Genomic DNA, 21072 nt, shown 5'->3' on the forward strand with positions numbered 1-21072 from the left:
AAACAGCTGTGCTCCCAATGTCACATTGTACATGAATTAACTGCTACGTAAGTTATGTTACATCTGCTTTACACCTTGCTGTTTTATAAAATGCATTTGAGTAAGTGCTTTCATAGGTTAAAGACATACATTACAGAATATTTTTTTTACTTACACTGATTTGTCTGAAAATGCATCCTTATACTATATTAGTGACCAAGTTCTAAAAGTACAAGATCCATCTATGTATCTGAACAATAAAACTGCACTGGGACATTGAAAATGCTCTTTCAAAATATACATGCTTTAAAGTTGATCATGGAATTATTTTTCTTGTAGTAAGTACACAGAATTATTTTAATCAAAGCAAATAATATATTATTGGTGTAATTTCTTTTAAATTGCAGGCAAACTTTAAATAACAAAGAATCTCTTAAATTGATGGAGGATCTGACACAAAGAACTTACACACACACACACACACACACACACACACACACACACACAGTTTTGGCTTTTTTAACTGCATAAAGGTAAAGTTAACCTACCCTTACAGAAAACTTTCTCACTGCCAAAATAGAAACCAAAAGCTCATTAACTATATTGCCTACAGGGGAGACAAAACTATACGTATACCTCTAAAAATGTTAATTCATCAGAGTAACATGAAGCTTTAACACATTTGAGTTCCAGCTGTAACATTCTGCTTACAGGTAATAAAAAGATACTCTTTGCTAACCTGAATACTTTCACTCAGGACAATAAAAATAAAATAACACATAAGTTACTTTTTAAAAAATTTTAATGTTTTTAATTTATTTTTGAGAGTCAGAGAGAGACAGCAGGAGCAGGGGAGGGTCAGAGAGAGAGGGAGACACAGAATCCGAAGACAGGCTCCAGGCTCTGAGCTAGCTGTTAGCACACAGAGTCCAATGCAGGGCTTGAACCCATGAACTGTGAGATTATGACCTGAGCTGAAGTCAGACGCTTGACCAACTGAGCCATCTAGGCACCCCAAACTTTACACGATAATAAAAATCATACACAAATCCTCAGCACCTCTTCAGTTTTTTGTGTTTTTTTTTTTAACATTTATTTATTTTTGAGAGACAGAGCATGAGCAGGGGAGGGGCTGCGACAGAGGGAGACACAGAATCAGAAGCAGCTCCAGGCTCTGAGCTGTCAGCACAGACCCCAATGCTGGGCTCAAACTCACAAACTATGAGATCATGATCCGAGCCCAAGTCGGACACTCAACTGACTGAGCCATCGAGGTACCCCAGCACCTCTTCAGTTTTAAGCCATTTCAGAGACCTTTAGATTTGTTACTGGCTAAGTCTTTGGACTATTTATTAAATGTGTATCATACATGATACTGAACTGCACAGGATACATAAATGTACCCAATGCAAATATCACACTCCCTTGGAGGAGTTCTACCCATGATGCTCTACAAACATGATGACACAGAAAGAAGACAGTGGAAGAAGGGAAAAGAGGGAAAACCAGAGAGAATGATTAATTTTCAGCACATAAGCGGTGGAGATGTTTGACACACAGTCCATGAGTTCGAGCCCCACCTCCAGCGCTGACAGCTCAGAACCTGGAACCTGCTTCAGATTCTGTGTCTCCCTCTCTTTCTGCCCCAACCCTGCTCAAGTTTTAGTCTCTCTGTAAAAATAAATAAATGTTAAAAAAAATTTAAAGGCAAAGTTCTCAAGTATCTGCATTCTGAGTGTTTTACTAGTCTTTTAGAATGGTATTTTTATCGGGATGGATGAAGGTATCAGAAAACAAGGCAGATAAAAGAGATGGTAGAAAGGTAACAGTCCAGCTCACTATACCCCCAAGCATTCTGATAGTTCATTTACATACACTTCAGATGAAACCTGAGTCAGCCCCTATTTGAGACATGGCAAAAGAGACACCAACAACCGCAGATAGATAGTGCTTACTACACCCAAACAATTGGACATTACTCAATAATGTATGTATTGGGGTTGAGTAACCAAACAGCTGTAATTAATCATCATTTAAAAAAAAAAGAAATATACATATTCCAAAAGCTCCCTTAACTCACTCTCCCTCTGAACAATCACAGCAATTATCATTGTGCTCAGTAGCTGCTAAGTTCTCAATAAATGATGACTGGGTTTTTTTAATGCACTAAAAATCCTTGCATCCTACTTTGAATACTCATCTACATTTTCCAATTAGTACATTAATTCAACAAGTAAAATTGAGCATTTACTATATGGCAAGCATGGTGCTTGGGTACAGGGCGCACCACTATGAGCAGGACAGACCAGTGCCATCCTCATGGAACCCAGAGTCCAAAGGAACAGATGGTCAAAGGCAAGCAACAATGAACTACTAAATGACAAATGAAATGAGGGAGACAAACAGGATGACAAGATAGGGAAGTGGGTGAGGAGTAACCTATTTAGTTGGAGTCCTTAAGAAAGGTAGGAAGACACTCAAGCTGACAACTGAGGACGGCCAGGAAGAAGCCCAGGGAGGAAAAGGAGGAAGTCACTCCAGTCTGATACCCCAGCTCAAATCTAGGGCAGCGAAGGGCTTGCTCAGTCTAAACCTGGAAAGGGGCTTGGGGCTGGAGGGCAGCGAATGAAGGTAGGGGTTGCCCTGGACTCGGTTTCCATCTGTGTGTGAAGGTCTGGCCACGTCAAGCCTTGTGGACTGAGACGAGCTGGGGGCCTCATCCTCAGAGACATGGAAACTCATGCACGGCTGCCTAGCAAGGGAGCAACAGCATGCAATTTAATTTCTAAAAGAATCACTCTGTCCTAATTCAAACAAACATGCTGCTGGGGAAATCTGAACACTGACAGTATCTTTGATGAATATTGTTAATTTTTTTTAGGTGTGACAACAGTCTCATGATGCTTTTAAGAAGAGACCTAACTTGTATCTTCATGTACTAAAATGTAGATTAAAGGATACCATATAAGGTATATAGATTATAGTTCTGTATCAATGTTAATTTCCTGACTTAATTTCTTAACAATAATTATGTAAGAGAACATCTTTGTTTTTAGGAAGTACAGAGTGGGATATTTGAAAGTAGAAATAAATCATAATGTCTAGAATGTGATTCCAAATAACCCCCAGGGGTGAATTACAGATGAACTAAAACTGGCCTTGGGTGCACAACTGTAGAAGGTAAGTGAGGAGCACAGATGAGTTCAGTTTACTATCCTCTTCACTTTATGTCTGAAATGAATGTGAAGTTCATTTCTTTTAAAAATCAGATAACTTTGGCTCCTGTATGGAGAATGAGTGGAGTTGAGTCAGGAAGGTGGGAGGAGAGAGAACGACGGAAGCAAGAAAACACAATAGGTGGCTCTTAAAGTAATTCAGGCAAACCTGAGTCTACCATGAGCTAGTGAAACAAAAAGGAGAAAGAGTAAGAGGTCAACAGCTAGGGAATAAATTCTGGAGGTAGACATCATCAGAGTTGGTATCATGGAAGTTAGCAGAAAGAGGAACAATCAAAGATGTCTCTCAAGTAGCCGGCTTGATCAAGTGAAAGAAAACAGAGACAAGGAGATGAGAAGGCTTCAGATGGAGAAGGCAGGTGAATATCACGAGTTCAGTCTGCAACATGTAAACTAAGGTGTCTGTGAAACATCCAAGTGATCACATAAGCAATGACTGGACCTGTTTCCAATTACAACTGTCAAAATAGTCCCAGACAGAGCAGCACAGAGCAGGTGACGTGTCGCGAAGGGCACGGATGGAGAAGGTGAGGAACTCATCCCTGGGAGCAGTGTGCCTCTGGAGGCCAAATACAACCTGGGCATTGCTAGCTGGGGCTGAGTGACAGAGAGGCTCCTGAGTCTGCAGAAAGGGCAACCACAGTGGCAACCCCAGGGGTCACCAGTCATCCATTCTGCCACCAACAACACCAAGTCTTCCCAGTCCACTGGGCCTCCTTGGTAAGACAAAGACACTGGACCAAAGGGACGCTAAGGAGCTGTGAAATCCTGTCAGTCCTCCTCGCAGTAAAAAGGAGCATTTCTAGAATATAATACCTTAACTTGTAATGTACATATACACTCATTTTGGAAATTCCCAATATAATAACAGGCCATTAAAGAGCACCTAGTAGTACCAAAAAAAAAAAAAAAAAAAAGCAAAGAAGGGCAATTCAAGTAGTAACAACACAGGGAAAAGACACTAGGGATACTGTTTAGTCTGGGCTTTTGGGGGGAATTTTATTTCCACTTACTGTATTTCATTGACTCTGACACATAAATTTTCATCACAGTAATATCATTGAAACCAGGATGCATCTTAAAATTGCCAGCAACCATTTCAAAAAAATTTTTGTAAGTTTATTTATTGAGAGAGAGAGAGAGAGAATGAGAATGAGCGGGTGAGAGACACAGAGGGAGAGGGAGAACCTCAAGCAGGCTCCACACTGTCAGTGCACAGCCCAACAGAGGGGCTCGAACCCACAAACTATGAGATCATGACCTGAGCCAAAACCAAGAGTCAGACGCTTAACCAACAGGAGCTTGGACTGGCCTAGATCAAAGTTCTCGGGGACAGGATGTACATTTGCTTCAGCCAATAACCTGAAGGCATCGCCAACCTGATCCACTTAAAATGAAATTACCTGCTTGCAGGTGTTTGGGCCACACTGATAACTAATATTCAGACCACAAGCCAGCCTGTTAATCAAATTCTGAAGAGTGTTTAAAAGGTAACCATAGGCATACCACAGAACCCATCAATTCCACTCCTGGAGAGTTATGCCAGAGAACTGCAAAAATATGTCCACAAATGACTTGTACACAATTATTCATGGCAGCATTATTTACTGTAGCCAAGAACTGGAAACAATCTGAATGCCCATCAGTTTGTGAATGGATAAACAATGCAAGGAATATCCATACATTTGAATATTATTCATCCATAAAAAAAGAATGAAGTACTGACATAGTGCAACATGAATGAGTTTCAAAATCCAAACACCAAAGAACATGTATCGTGTGATTCTGTGTATATGAAACATCCACAGAGACAAATCTAGAGACAGAAATTGGATTAGTGATTGCCTAGTTGTGGGGGCAGGAACGGGATGTGACTGTAAAGGGGCCCAGGTGTCTGTTCAGTGCTTACAATTAGATCATAGTGATGGCGGTATAATTCTGTAATTATACTACTCTTATTTGAATTGTACACTTAAAATTTTATGGGATATAAATTAGCATTGCAGTAGGGCTGTTTAAGAAGATGATCAGGGCAGAGAATGTCATGAGAGGTTTTCCTTTTCCCTCCCTACCAGGTACCAAGATTGAACTACACAAGTTTCCTTACCATGCCCTCCTACATGCGTTTTATTTCTTCCTTCCCTTATGCAAGGTCTCCTGTAAAATTCTTGTGTTTTCTTCCTCAGTGGCATATAAGATAATGACATAACTGCCATCTTAGACCTAATAAAATAATTGTCAACCTGGCTGAGAAAAACCAGGTTTGGGGGTGTGGGAGGTGTCCCTCTCCAAATCTGAGCAATAATTAGATCACCTAGACGGGAGAGCTGGGCCAAACAAAATCAGAGAAAGACAAAAGTTAAATCCAAATTTGCCTGGAGTTACTATTTATAATTTAACCGCTATGAAGAAAAACATTAACTAGACGTTTTCCAGCTAGCATTTGCTGACTTTCACCCGAAATGACCTTAGAACAGAGCAAACTATTATATAATAATTAGTTGACCCAACCTAATAAGAAAAACAAAATGGCCTTAAAAACTTTATCTCATTGTAATCTACAATTTATAGTTCAAAAGAGAAGATGTAACGAAGGAAAAGGGAAAAGTCCATAAAAATGCTACACTACAGAATATTTTTATTTCCATTGTAAGCTTCTTATCACTTGGTTAAAACTGTCTGCCTATTTCAATTTCTGGACCTGAGGATAAATTCACAGTAGTTCTTGCACATAAACACACTCATCTCCACTGCATCACACTCCCTCAGGACTCAATTCAACACAGATAGATTTCTAGGTAAGGATAAATTCAAAAATTTAATAAGATGCTTTGGAATAGAGGAGATCACTGCTGAGAACATATTAAACCTGCATCTGTTCTAACAGTCTGTGAATAAAAAAGAAAGTCTTAATGAACGAGTACCTAACCAGGGCCCTCCAGTCAATTAGACTTTTGTTTCACTGCCCACTAATGGTTTTTACCAGAAAGAGGTTCATCAAAAACACGACCAAGTCGCAGGGATTGCACGTGGTTAATCCACGCTCTCCACCTGATAGAGGCCAGGGATCCTTAGTGACCCAGGCTCACTTGTGTCTCAGGTAACCTTGGTATCCCTCAAAACCCAAAGCCAGTGCCAGGTTTCCATCTCCCAGCCAGAAGACAGCTGGCTGTCTTCTGGAACCTGAAACATTCTACGTATTCTTCATGTGCCACATCACAGCCAATCTATTAACAGTATACCCACCACTGTATCGTCAGAGAGGACAGCTGTGCACAGATCCCAGGAGGGGAGAATGCTGGTCATCAGAGAGCCACAAAGCACATGCCAGCAGGGAATTGTCCAATCAGGAGGCAAGAGACTAAGGCACAGCTAAACCCCTGGCATATTTCTATAGATCAGCACATGGGTCTAATTTACGGCCCCTCCCGCAGAGGTCACCTCCTTACACCAAGCAGGTCAGAAAGTTCGTACACAATTCGAATTTTTAAAAAGGACCTCTTTGATATGTCACTAACAGTTAAAGGGGAAGAAGAGTCCCTCCTCTTCCCTTCAGTTCTGAATGGTGCAGATGTGTGTATGATCTAACAGTTTGCAAACCTAGTAACTTCCCAAAATAGTCAGTTAAAATAACATGATTGTTACCACAAAGATTCAGAAGTAGGAACAACTAGGTCTGTGGTGGTAAATCCATGAAGCAGAAAAGGAGAGCAGAAAATAGTTTTCTTTTGTGGAAATAATCTAAGGCCTCCCTCATCTCTTAGCTTGCATCTGTTCGTTAGAAATTCAGGCAAAAATATTCACAGGAATAAATTAATCATCAGGTTGGCATGGGGACCATCTCTTCTTGCTACAGAGAAGCTGAAGCATCACTATTGGCACTAGAAACAGAAAACCAAAATGTGTGCTTCATTCAGCAGGCGAAAAAAAAGCTCTACTTAGCTTAGCGGTTAAGGATCACAAAAAGAATGTCACGGTATCACAAATTTAATAGGAAACAAGAAAAAAAATACTGACAAACTGAAATAAGAACTAAAAGTTCACACACACACATAAACTGAAGAATTGTTTACAATTAACTTGTGTTTGTAATCACAGGGAAAACAGTCTGTTAAAAGAAAAAGGTTGAATAATGGATTACTGCTGCAATATTTTTTTATTTCAAAAAAGGTCAGTAATGCCAGAGACCTGGGTACAAAAATGCCATACCCTATGTTGATGAAATAAAAGGAATGACCCAAGAGAGGTTTCCCTGTGAATGAAGTGTCTCCTACTCACTCTCAAAATGTCATTTTAAAACATTTCTACTCATTCTAAAATTTCCTTAACATATGTGGTCCAATATGGGACACTCTACCCCTTCTTACATGGGATGTATTAGATTAAATTTAACCTTTTTCCAGTGTCTCAGAGACAAAATTATGAACATGATTTTCTCACTGGAGACTGAACAGCAAATCAGGGTTGGGGGTGGGGGGGAAATAGTAAGGTACCGATATTTACTGAGCACCTACTATGTGCTTTACTCCCATTACCGCATTTAAATTAAATTTTATTCTATCTTCTCAATAAATCTAGACAAGGATGAAGAAATTGACACTCAGAGAAATTAGTCCCAGCCCTCCCAGCCAGTAAGTAGCACTCTCGGAATGAGGCTCAGGTTAGCCCACCAAATCTGAGGGCTGAGTTCTCTAGAAAGGGACATCTCATTGTATGTGCCTAAGCAAAGTAAAACCAAGTGGCTGTGCTTTGGAGTTCCATGACTGTATGTCATATGTTCTTCTTTCCCTGCCATTTTTTGTCACTATGGACAAACTGACTTCTAAACTACCCCCCTCACAATACCTTCCAGAACTCTGGCAAAATTATGCCAAAAAGCAAAATTTATTAGAATCAGGTAAAAATTAATTATAAACAGACTCTGGATGGAGGCCACCTCTACAAATAAAAGGCAAGATTCATTAGAATATGAACTCTAATATCTACTTTGGCTCTCCATATTGGTTTTGGACTCTATGTCAAAGAGATGAGGTTCTCTATGAGTAATGTCCTGTATTACTAAAATGCATTTGGTGACACATTACTATAATGTGCTGCTACTTACAAGAACATGTACCAGAGACATTTTGGCAACACTGGAAAGGAAACACAAAACTGTTTAAGAGTCAGTCTTAACGGAGGCAAGAAATAATGCAGACCAGAAATCTAAAAGAGCAAGATAAATTCTAAAATGGTTAAACCTTTGGGTTTGCTAACGTGAGCAGAACAGGGAAGTAAAAGTTAAAAGAAAAAAGAAGGATGCCTGGGTGGCTCAGAAAATTAAGCCTCTGACTCTCGATTTCAGGTCATGATCTCACAGTTGTGAGATCGAGCCCTGTGTCGCGCTCTACGCCAGGCACGGAGCCTACTTGAGATTCTCATTCTCTCTCTCCCTCTCCCTCCTTCTCCCTCTCTCCCTCTCTGTCTCCCTCCTTCTCAAAAAGAAAAAAGAAAACAACCCCAGGAAATTCTGGCAGATGCATACAGCCGAAAAGAGGCTGAAAGAGGCAATGAATGGAAAATAAAATGTTAGAAACTTAGGAAGTGAGGTGGTGTTAAAAAGCTATTATTTTCAGGATGTGAAAATTACAACACAGTTGGCAGTAGAAGAAGCCAGGACACATCAGGCCCCCATAATTCCACATTTTAAAAGTACACAAAACGTTTCTGAGAGCAACGAATCAAAAACATCTCCATCCCAGGGTCACTGTTGGATGCCGCTCTTCTAAGAGCCAGTCATACTAACATTGAAAACACCTGAAACAGTTGAAAAAATGAGTAATTTTTATGCAAACAGAGACATACAGGAACGAAACAGAGCACCATTATTCTAACAAATTTATCATTTGACAAAGGAAGCATCATATAAATTTTCTTTCTTTCACAGACAGCAAACGGTGTTGGAAGAGCAGGCCAGCAATTTCAGGGTTGGCTGAGATAGGGCTCTAAATTGAATTCAGTTGGGATAAGTTCAGGGGGGTTTGTTTGTTTGTTGCTTTTAGTTCAACTATTTCCCTACTGATTTTCTGCTGGCTGGGTCTGTCCATTTCTATGAAGTGCATTGAAGTCATCAATTAGGATAACGGAGTCAGCCCTTAGTTTCTGCCTCGTGTCCTCTGATGCTCTGTGAGGCTCCTACACATTAAGAACTGTTATGTCTTCCTGGAGAATTGATCTTCCTATCATTATGTAATGTCCTTTTATATCTCTAATAACTTTCCTTACTTGGAAGTCCATTCTGTCTGAAATTAATATAGCTACTTTTGCTTTCTTTTGATTACAGTTGGCATGGTATATTTTTCTCCATTTAGTTTTGTTTTTTATAATGTTTATTTATTTATTTTTGAGATAGAGAGAGAGCGAGCACACGTAGGGGAGAGACAGAGAGAGACAGGCAGACACAGACTCTAAAGCAGGCTCCAGGTTCTGGGCTGAGCTTGAACCCATGAACCATGAGATCATGACCCGAGCCAAAGTCAGATGCTTAACGAACTGAGCCACCCAGGTGCTCCTCCATTCATTTACTTTTAATCTAGAGGTGTCTTTATATTTAAAGTCAATTTCTTATAGACAGCATATAGTTAGTTCATGCTTTTTGATCCATGCTGACAATTTTGGTCTTTAATTGGTATATATACACCACTGATACTCAAAGTGATTATTAATATAGTTGGATTAATATCTACCATATTCATTACTGTTTCCTATTTGTTGCCCTTGTTCTTTGTTTCTATTTTGTTTTTAACTTTTCTGCCTTCTGTGATTTTAATTATTTTATATGATTTAGCTTTATCTCCTTTCTTGCCTATCAATTATATTTCTTTTCTTCCTTTTTTTAGTGGTTCCTCTAGAATTTGCAATATACATGTACAACTAATTCAAGTCCATTTTTAAATATTCTTGGTACCATCTTTACAACAATTGTTCCAAAATAAAGAGGTTATTTGTTTAGTACTAATCACAATTCAGTTTTTTCTTTCTAAACTATATACACATTCAGCAATATAAACATTCAAACATTTGGACAACATAAAAATGTATAATTAACAGAAAGAAAAATAACAACGGGGAAATATCTGAAGCAAACAGAACAGAAAATTAAAAGAGTATGTATGGTTTAAAGGTCTTAAGTATGTAAGGGAAACAGTGAGGGAAAAAAAAGTTAAGCATGTAAAAGAAAACTGGAATTCATATAAAAGGAACTGCAATGTTCTAAACAATAGTAATAAAGAAAAAGTTTAAACACAGGCAATTAGATATCATCTGAGTAACAAAACCGTTTCAAACAGTACACAGATGGCTTTGGTGGTGATACTATATGGAAACTCTAATCAAAAGAAACCCCTTCACTTACACAGTATTGGTAGCCACATAAACTGATAAAACTCTTTTTTTAATTTTTTTAATTTTTTATTTATTTCTGAGAGAGAGTGAGAGAGACAGTATGAGCAGGGGAGGGGCAGATAGAGCGGGAGATACAGAATCTGAAGGAGGCTCTAGGCTCTAAGCTAGCTGTCAGCACAGAGCCCGACACAGGGCTCAAACCCACAAACCATGAGATCATGACCTGAGCCGAAGTCGGCCACCTAACCGACTGATCCACCCAGGCAACCCAGATAAAACTCTTTTGAAAGTGCTATGGACTAAAATGTGTGCTGCAAAACGCACTTGTTGAAGCCCTAACCTCCAATGTGGTGGCATTTGGAGATGAGACCTTCGGGAGATACTTGGGTGTATACGGGGTCCAGAGAGTCGTACTCATGATGGGATTAGTGCCTATATAAGAGGTGTCTCCTCTGCATCCCCCTCTCTCTGCCCCTCACCCACACATGCTCTCTCTCTCAAAAATAAACATTTAAAATAAATTTTTAAATCTCCATCCCTTATAATCCAGTAATCCTGTATCTATGAAGTTAATCTTTGGAGATACTTCAACAGTAATGACAAAGCTGTATACATGAAAATACTTATTAGTTTTTAAACTGGTTAACAATCTAAATGCCTAACGGTGGAGAAATGGATAATTGTGGTGTTCCACTTGATCTAATAGGATACCATTTAAAATCATTACAAAAATTATGTAGACTTATAGGAAATGCTTGCAATAAAATTAAGTGAAAACTAAAAGCAAAATTCTGCAATATGAGGTTACTCATGTAAAAGAAACATGAGTAAGATATAAAAGGATTAGGTATAAACGAATAAAATTAAATTTTTTGGAAAACAATTTTTCTTTTAGTTTAAGATTATAAGAACTAATACTCAAAAATATATTTGCTAGTAACTTTAGACAGGTCTTTTTTTTTTTAATGTTTTATTTATTTCTAGGAGAGAGAAAGAGAGACAGCGTGAGCAGGGGAGGGTCAGGGAAAGAGGGAGTCACAGACTGAAACGGGCTCCAGGCTCTGAGCTGGCAGTCAGCACAGAGCCCGACACAGGGCTCGAACACACGAACCGCGAGATCATGGCCTAAGCGAAAGTCGGACGCTTAACCGACTAAGCCACCCGGGTACCCCAGACAGGTCTTTTTTTTTAACGTGTATTTATTTTTGAGAGAGAGAGACAGAGACAGAGTATGAGCCAGGGAGGGTCAGAGAGAGAGGGAGACACAGAATCCAAAGCAGGCTTTAGGCTCTGAGCTGTCAGTACAGAGCCGGATGCGGGGCTCAAACTCACGAACTGTGAGATCATGACCTAAGCCAAAGTCAGCCGTGTAACTGACTGAGCCACCCAGACGCCCCTAGACAGATCCTTTCTTAAGCATCAATACATCCTAACTCTTGAATTACAGAGAAATGTTTCTTTCTGACAGAAGTCACAACTCCCCAAAAAAGTAAGAATGAAATATTTACATTTTAGATAAGAAAACCGTCCGTTTTTCTTTACTACATACTTCTTATCGTGTTACTACTTACATAGAGATGGTTTCCAATGCATCTTCAAAGATGTCCTGGAGGGGAACAAAAAATACAGTGAGTTTCTCAAGAATCAAGACTGTGTATATATGCAGGGGCAGGGGGGTGGGAGGGACAGTTTGGATGGGATGCAATAAATTCACTCAACTCCCACTAAGGGACTGTCTTCTAGAGAAATCAAGCAAATGAATTTAAGTGAGGTTTAATCTTTTTTTTTTTTTTTTAATAATTAAGACTGGTAAAACTAGCAATCAAATGGGGCTAATTTGAAGAGTGTGATTTCTTGAATGGCATTGTCTTTCACTCCTCAGTATCGTTCATCCCAGACACAGAATAAAACAAGCTGGATTTGCCCAATTTAGTCTTTTCTTGCTCCGTGGCTGTTAGCATCCCCTGGACCTTCCTGTCACATCTAGCTTCATGAACCTTCTAGTTGATGACACTTCTAGACTTCGTGCCACCACCTTTTCCCCCAGTTAATGTGTACCACAAAAGACAGCCCTTTCCTTCATGCCACTCGTCTGCCTGTTCAAAAACTACAACAGGAAAGAAACTTGAGTGTAGGTATGACACACACATCTCACACTCATACACACTAACTCGCACTCATAAACTCAGTCATACACATACTCACAAATACACATCTACTCACAAATGTACATATGTACAAAGCTTATAAAAATCAAATCCAAGCTCCTCATCCAGATATTTGGCACCCAACATTACCTAGTCCAATTTTATTCTTTTGTTTAAGTTTATTTGTTTATTTTGAGAGAGAGAGCAAGCAGGGGGCGGGGGCAAAGAGAGAGAGGAAGAGGGAAAATCCCAAGCAGGCTCCACGCTGTCAGCACAGAGCCCAACTCAGGGCTCAAGCTCATGGACCGGGAGATCATGACCTGAGCCAAAAATCAAGAGTTGGCTGTTTAACTGCCTGAGCCACCCAGGCACCCCATCTAGTCCAATTTTCAAAGCATCTTTCTCCCTACGTCCATGCCACCAGCACCATAGTTCAAGCACAAGGACTTCACTGGTCTCCCCACTCCCACACTTGACACCTTCCACTCAAGTCTTCACACTACTATAGTTATTCTTGTCTTCCTCTTCCTTTAATAAACTCATGCTATTCCACTGTCTTAGACCTCTTTGCAAGCTTTATTATACTTAGAATAAACCCAAACTCCTTCCCATGATCTAAAGAGCCCTGAACGGCACTACCACCCTCTGGCCACCTCTTCACCCACCTGCATCCTGACTCACTCCATTTCACATGCAGGTCTGTCTTTCTGATCCTTGAACAAGCCAAACTCCTCCTACATCTCTCTTCATTGTTCTCTCCTTCCTAGAATGCTCTTTGCTCAAGAGCTCTTCCTGTGGCTGACTCATCCTCATTCTTCAGTTTTCAGCCCACAAAGAGATGGTTTCTAATGACCTTGATTAAAATTACCAAGAATAGCAGCTTATAGCTTCCCATCATCTGATGTATATCATAGATTACATTTATCACAATCTGTGATCCTTTTGCTTACTTACTTGATTATAGGCCGCCTCCATTAGGGCAGGTTCTGATTTATCATGTCTAAAGAAAAATCACCAGGGCTTGCCACAGTAGCTGCTCAATAAATACATGTTGCCTAATGAATGAGTAAAAGGAATGCAGACTGTCAAGGCACGGATCACATCACCTCATGCAGAAATGAGGAAAGAGGGCTACAGAACTTTTCCCTTGTGTGACCATTAATACTGAGCAATGTTGAGCCTATACTGAGCTCTATATTTAGGCAAGAAAGGGGGAAAGATGTATAAATACTAAGAAGACACAACACTAAGTTGTGACAGAAGGTCAGACTTTGGGATCCCTAACCCATTAATCTACATTGGGAGGGAGGTAGAATCAACAGCAATTCAATCTTTTTTTTAGTGTTTTTTATTTATTTTTGAGAGTCAGAGTGAGACCGCACGAGCAGGGGAGGGTCAGAGAGAGGGGGAGAGAAAGGGAGATACAGAATCTGAAAACAGGCTCCAGGCTCTGAGCTAGCTGTCAGCACAGAGCCCAATGTGGGGCTCGAACCCAAGAATCATGAGATCATGACCTGAGCCAAAGTCAGACACTTAACCGACTGAGCCACCCAGGTGCCCCAACAGCAAATCAATCTTATCCGCACTCTCCTGGAGCAAGAGCAGAAGCCCATCAGTCAACTACCAGGAGAGAAATGAGCTAAGCCAGAAGTAAAAAGATGCTTCTCTGGCCTCTATTAAAAATTCCCACTCCTTTCTCCAAATCAAAAGTCTGTTGAGGCTGTTGGTATCACAGGTTTTGTCATTTTGAACCACAGCACAATGTCTCACACGTCAGCACGCAGGTAATCATGCGAGAGACGGTGGAGAAGGAAGAAAATCTGCTCTCCTGGACACCAGTCTGGCTGTGATGATCCACTGCCTGGACGAGATACCAGCTCACAGGCGGCCTGGCGTTGCCAACTACCTGGGCTGCATTTTACCAAGTAAGAGGGAATGTAGAGATCACAATCCTGGAAAGCTACTGGGCATGTGTCCCCTAAAGGTTGAGGAAACCTCAACCCAAAGCAGGGCACCCAGCACACACTGAAATACTTACTGAGTGCCCTTAAGGAAGGATAACTCAGGAAGCTAGCTCTCAATTTAAAAGGAGACAAGGCTTTTACTCTGATGCAAGAAATACTCCCTCAGAAGAAGAAAAAATAAGACTATCAAATTAGAAATCATCTTCACTTCAGTACCATCTCCCCATTTTGTCATATGCAGAGAGTTGTCTAAATAAAGCATACTGTACAACATGGGGGCCATAATTAAAAATACTGCCTTGTAGATCTGGAAGTTGCTGAGAGAATAGATCTTAAAAGTTCTCATCACACACAGAGCAAAGTGTAACTGTGTGAGGTGATGGGTGTGTTAACTAACCTTATGGTAATCATTTCACAAATGTACATATATCAAATCATTACATTGTACACTTTAAACTGACAAAATACTAAATGTTAATTACATCTCAAGAAAGAAGCTGTGGAAAATGTTTTTTAGGTTTATTTATTTTGAGAGAGGGAGAGAAAGCGTGTTCGAGAGAGCACAAGCAGGAGAGGGGCAGAGAGAAGGAGAGACAGAATCCCAGGCAGGCTCTGTGCCTTCAGCGCAGAGCCCGACGTGGGGCTCGAATTCACAAACTGTGAGGTCGTGACCTGACCCTAAATCAAGAGTCAGACTGCACCACCCAGGTGCCCAGCTGTAGAAATTTTTTAATTAAAAAAAAAAAAGTTAAATTCTATTTTTTTCCATTTAGATGAATAATGAAAATTGAATAGAATATCTCCATTAGGAACGGAGAAAATGCACCAGAGTTCTAGGATATTATTCTAATAAATTACAGGAGAGAGGGGGGATAGAGAGAGAAAAAGAGAGAGAGAAAGAGAGAGAGAGAGAGAACTCTATGAAGGCCAGACACAAGGTGAAATGTTTTCATTTGGAAAAGAGGGAAGGTAAAGAGAAGTACTAAGACTGACTGAGCACCTACCGTGTGCCAGGCATTTTACACAAGGTAGCTCACTTGCTCCTCCTTAATGTACATCAAGTAAATGAAGACAAATCATAGGTAATTACCTGGCCCATATGACACGGCTGGGAAGTAAAGGAATTGGGATTCAAGCTCGGATCTTTAACTCCAAAGTATTTCTTTAATGTTAAAACCAACCACCACTGGGAACGAAGGCACCTTGGCAGAAGTGGGGAGGGGGATGGGAGAGGAGGGGACAGCATATTGGGAACAGCGTATCTTCTCAAGGTCATACAGCAGCATTGCTGAGCAGGCCCTCCCAGGGATTATTTCATTCTCTAGGAGAATATACTTGTGTTTGTCTTTGCTATTTACTATTGGATTAGAACGTAGATACTGTGAAGTTACATGTTAACATCTAGATTTCTTTTTTCTTTCTTTCTTTCTTTCTTTCTTTCTAGGAGAGAGAGAGACAGCGTGAGCAGGGGAGGGTCAGAGACAGAGGGAGACACAGCCTGAAACAGCCTCCAGGCTCTGAGCTGACAGTCAGCACAGAGCCCGACGCGAGGCTCGAACCCACGAACCTCGAGATCATGACCTAAGCGAAAGTCAGACGCTTAACCGACTAAGCCACCCAGGCGCCCCTAACCTCTAGATTTCTGAATGGTAGTAAAATCTTAAAGACTATAGTGTTATTACCCTGTAGGATACTACCCACTTTTATGTAAAATCTAGCAATCTTAATCTAACATTGCTTTTTAGGCCTAGAAATACCCAGTTCCACACATATTCTTTGAATCAGTTTACCATCTCAGTGGTTTCTTCCACTGAGGATGTCAAATAAAACTTTGGACGTGTTCATTTTATATCTTCCTGGGAATTATATTTGTAATTTGTGGAAATTATACTTTGACATTTACACTGATAACATACTCTCTCCCTAGATACCCGCAAATACGGTCTCCCGGATCCTTGGGAAAACTGATGTGGATTCCACAGGGAGAAGAAACAGAGGCCAGAGAAGTCTGCCCAAACGTCCCGTAGCACATACCCGGGGGCCAATGGCTTCTTTTTCCTTTGGCTCTCTAGATCCCAACATCCAGCTCAAATTCTGTCCGTTTCCTGTCGCTGCGTCTCAAGCTCCTTCTTCTGTGGCCTCCCATCAAGATCCCAGGTCTGGCACTAGATCTGCAAGAGACTGCCTCTCAACAGCCTCCCAGCCAGCACTAAGCATTGTTCGCATATATTCTCCACAAGCGTAACGACACTGCTCTACCTGTGGCCTCTCTGCTTCTCCACTCACCACCAACTTCCGGTGCTTCTCCAGGGCTGGGTTTTATTTCCCCAGTGATCACCGCAAGCCGTTTCCCTTAGGCCCCCAGGCCTGGGCAGCCTCACCAGGTGGACTCCAGCTGTAACATATACAGCCAGGGGAGCATCCAGAGTCCTTCAAGTTTAATGACAGCAGAAGAGGAAAGATCACACCGCTGACAAATATGACGTGTTCCCGGAAAGCCCGTGTTCAGTTTCTTCCTTAAAGGCGCCTCATTTGCCTCCCCCATGGCCACGCTGGGTGAACCTCGAGGAGCGACCACCCTCGGGCACAGTGTAACAAACACTCATCCGAGCCACCCCGGCTCCTCATCACACATTGCCTCCACACGGTACTGAACTCTTCCCAGAGCTTATCTTGCCTCCCTGGCTGGAGTCAAGGGCCATCACACGGCTTTTGAATTCACTTTCGAACCTAGCACAGTACTTTGCACTTCACAGACTCTTAGCAAATAATCGTTGGCTGACTGGCTGGCTGAGTACCCTTGTCTTGAGAGGAAAGGGCCTTGCCTCGAGCGGTTTCATTTTGCAATTTAGCAAATGCGCTAACCCTGTACATGAAAGATTCCCTGGTGGGCCTCCTGGATGCCAGGCTAGCACTCCAGGGCCTGCACCTGTAGGTGGGGAGCCTGACACTCCCCCTGCCCTCAGGCTGACGGAGGGCACTGGTCATGGGAACAGACGGAAGTGGGGGAGGGAGGCTTGGGGGTGCTACATCAACTACTAGGGCTTTTTAGGCAATTTTCATCTTAATTTGTTCCATCTGTCCTATTCTGAGTAGCAAAAATGCATGCAAGTGCATTTAAGTGGCGGCAAGTTCTTAACAAATGTCTATTTAAGAATCTTAAATAATGAAGATATTAATGATAAAAAGGTTTATCATTCTAGCGGGGCATGGCAAAAAATAAAGATGACAAATAAGCTATTAAAAGTAGTAATTTAAATACTCTGTATTAACTTAGAGACCAAATGGATTTACAACTCTTCAGGCCTCGCCATCTGTATTTTACTTCATTTTGCAGTGTGAAAAGGAGTGCGTGGCAAATATTACCCCACGAAGTAGGAAGAAACATGGTGGAAATTAAAACTAGATACCACAAATCCGAAAGGCCGAGTCACTTCTCTAGGCCCCTCCCTCTCTCCCTTACCTCTTCCTTCTCCTCTGCCTCTTCTGCCATATTTCCATCTCTCATATGGATCACTTCACAGGTCTGTGAGCTGATACTACCATGTTCTCATTGAACTGCTGTTCTTCAGGAAGGGATGACAAAGTTTGATGGGGCTCTGTAGACACCCTCCTCCTCGGCGGGGGCCCCCAACCCCATCGCACCAGACCCTCCTCGCTGGAGCCCTCACCCAACATTCCATTCTACTCCCCAATGAAGCTGTGTGTTTGGTACCATGGACTCAACCCCAGAGATGCCAAGAACTCTGACAGGTCAGAGATTCTACCCCCGGCTCTTGGGCACATCTGGACCATTCCAAGGGAGATGAGACATGAAGAGGATGCCCCAACGTCCCCCCCACCCCGGGACTAGGGCGGGGATTTGTAGCCACGGATGCCACGATCCCAAGGACTGCAAACATTCCTCCACCTGACATCCACCCCTGAATGATATTCAAAATGAGCATCAAGATAAATCAAGATATTCAAAATGGTTGTTGAACCACTATATTGTACACCTACAACTAATATAATACTGTATGTTAACTGTGCTGGAATTAAAATAGAATTTAACTTAACTTAATTAAAAAATATGTTCAAAATGGGAAACCAGACTGACATCAGATATTAGAATTTATCACCATTATCCTAGTAGCATACCAGAACGATTTCTCAGATATTAGATGTAAATCTAATGTTCTGTTCACACAGAAACAGAGAAGGAGCACATTGCTACAGGAATCGTATGAGAAACACATAAACCTAAGTGACATCATTCCCCATGACAACAACAACAAACTATTGATTTTTCTAAATTAGGATAAATTCACTAAAAAAATCTTTATTGTGTGGTCATGAGGTGACTTTTAGAAGAAAGATTAGGCAAAGATCTTTTTTTAAAAAACATATGCACCCTGAGCTCATCTCCCAGCAATAATTTTTCATTCTGCTCACACTTGCTATCCATTCCTCTGTAATATCTTTGTTAGGCTCAAAAAGGAGCCCATGGCCTTCCAGAGCATCTAAACTCCCCCATTGGGTTCTGAGGGTTACCACCAGCTGTGTTTTATATGCAAGGCTACATTTTTTAAAATTTTATATTGTGCGAGGGAGCGGCGATGTCCTGAAACCCTCTGAAGCCAAATGTAAAGCCCAGCGTCAGCATCCCCTTTACTGGGTACGAAGGGTGCAAACACCACTCACACTCTCATTAGAGGATTAACATCAACGCCAAGTTCTCTGTGAAACCTTATCTGACCCACAGGGCTCTTAATCAAAGAGGAGGAAAGCATTTGGGCCCATACACTAGACACTCTCATATTCCAAGTTCCCACATGGCCTTTGCAGTGAACCACATGTGACCTATCCATGATATAAGAAGTCCAGACTATGAACATAATTCTCAAATAGAGCAGATAAAAAAAAATGAGAGTTCACCTTCTGAACCTGCTCAGAAGGTTTATAAAACTTGATTTGGGGAGGATACACAAAGTAAAAAACTAGAGGTTTTCAAAGATTATTCAAAAATAGAGCTTCTAAATGTTTTAATAATACAAGCAGTAAATCATGTACCAGAAGAAAAAAAGTTGTGCCTTAAAGTTTTTTCTATTACACATTCATCACTTGAAACTGAAAATAATCTCACACACTGAGTACAGCTAATATGGTTAATCAACATGGCTCTCCATTCCTCTTCTGCCGGAAAAGTACTCTGATATCACTCCACAAGTTCTGTCCTTTTTCTTTTAAGTTTCACATTTACCAAAAATTACAGATCAGGTCGTGAAAATTGGGATACAGAGTAATGGTTTAATAGGAAGGATTACTTAGAACACAAAAATAAACTGAGCACATTTTTACTTAACAGCTCTTACATGTCAGTGAGTGAGGTGAGCACACTTCCACCACTGTGAGGTGCAAAACACACACTTAGGCCTGGAAGTTACATTCGGGCCTGTCCTTAACCCTTTCAATCCTTCTACGTCCCCACCTGTTGCATGGGGACTCTAACCACCTGCCGGAAACTGTTGCAAGGATGCTAGCGAGATAATGCATCTAACAATTCGACTTAACACAGAATCAATAAATACAATGCCGTAGGGCACTAAATTCTCAGATATGGAATGAATCAGCAGACTCACAGAGACAGAATGGGACCCCTCACTTGGTTTCCTCAATAACTTTTTCACACTAAAGATTCTGCACCCTCTTTTGGAAGAGAGGCCAAAAAAAAAAAATTGTGGGAATATCTATAGCAAATAGGTGCTCAAAATGTTAAATGACTTTACTTCTTCCATCTTAAATGCCTTCACCTCATCTCCTTTGATGCCCAGATCCTTCTTAATTGGGTAATTCAGTGTGTTACCCAACATGATAAACATAACTTAAGGGCACAGAGCCCAGGACCTCAGCTCACTGGGGAGCAGAGTGACTTTGGCCAACACACTGTAACCTTGGCCAATACACCCAACCTCTCAGGGTTCAAGCTTCCTCATGGGTAAGGCAGAGATGATGGCACAGATATCGTCCCTTACTCAAAATCCTAGATTCTCTGAATTAAACAGAAGTCCTCCCCAATAAGGCAGCTGTTTGTCCATTACACATGCTAAAGTAAAATTCTCAGGGAAGGCTGGCATTAAGAGAGACTGCATCTAAAAGAAATGCCAGGCTTTTCAAAGTTTGAGCCAAATCAGTGGCACTAACTCAATAGCTAGTTAAGTACCAAGCAAAGCAGCTCACACAATGATTCTCTGGAATTTCTAAGAACTTCTGGCCAAGCACAGAGAAACCATGAGAATTAAAAAGAAACCACCAGATGTCACTCTCACAAATAACAACTGAACTGGACAGCGTTGCTTTAGTTTTCCAACACATGTATGAGGG

General features: G+C 41.1%; 1 protein-coding gene across 1 annotated transcript in view; it reads right to left on the minus strand.

Annotated features, from left to right (window-relative positions):
- TTC39B (tetratricopeptide repeat domain 39B) overlaps positions 1-21072 on the minus strand; it is a 125204-nt gene that overhangs the window by 80015 nt on the left and 24117 nt on the right. Inside the window, exon 2 of the mRNA XM_077765047.1 lies at positions 12170-12204. Coding sequence (XP_077621173.1) covers positions 12170-12204 — 35 coding nt within the window. The remainder of the gene's footprint in view (positions 1-12169; positions 12205-21072) is intronic.

Source organism: Crocuta crocuta, unplaced genomic scaffold (genome assembly GCF_008692635.1).
Source record: "Crocuta crocuta isolate KB4526 unplaced genomic scaffold, BGI_CrCroc_1.0 scaffold687, whole genome shotgun sequence".
Classification (NCBI taxonomy): domain Eukaryota; kingdom Metazoa; phylum Chordata; class Mammalia; order Carnivora; family Hyaenidae; genus Crocuta; species Crocuta crocuta.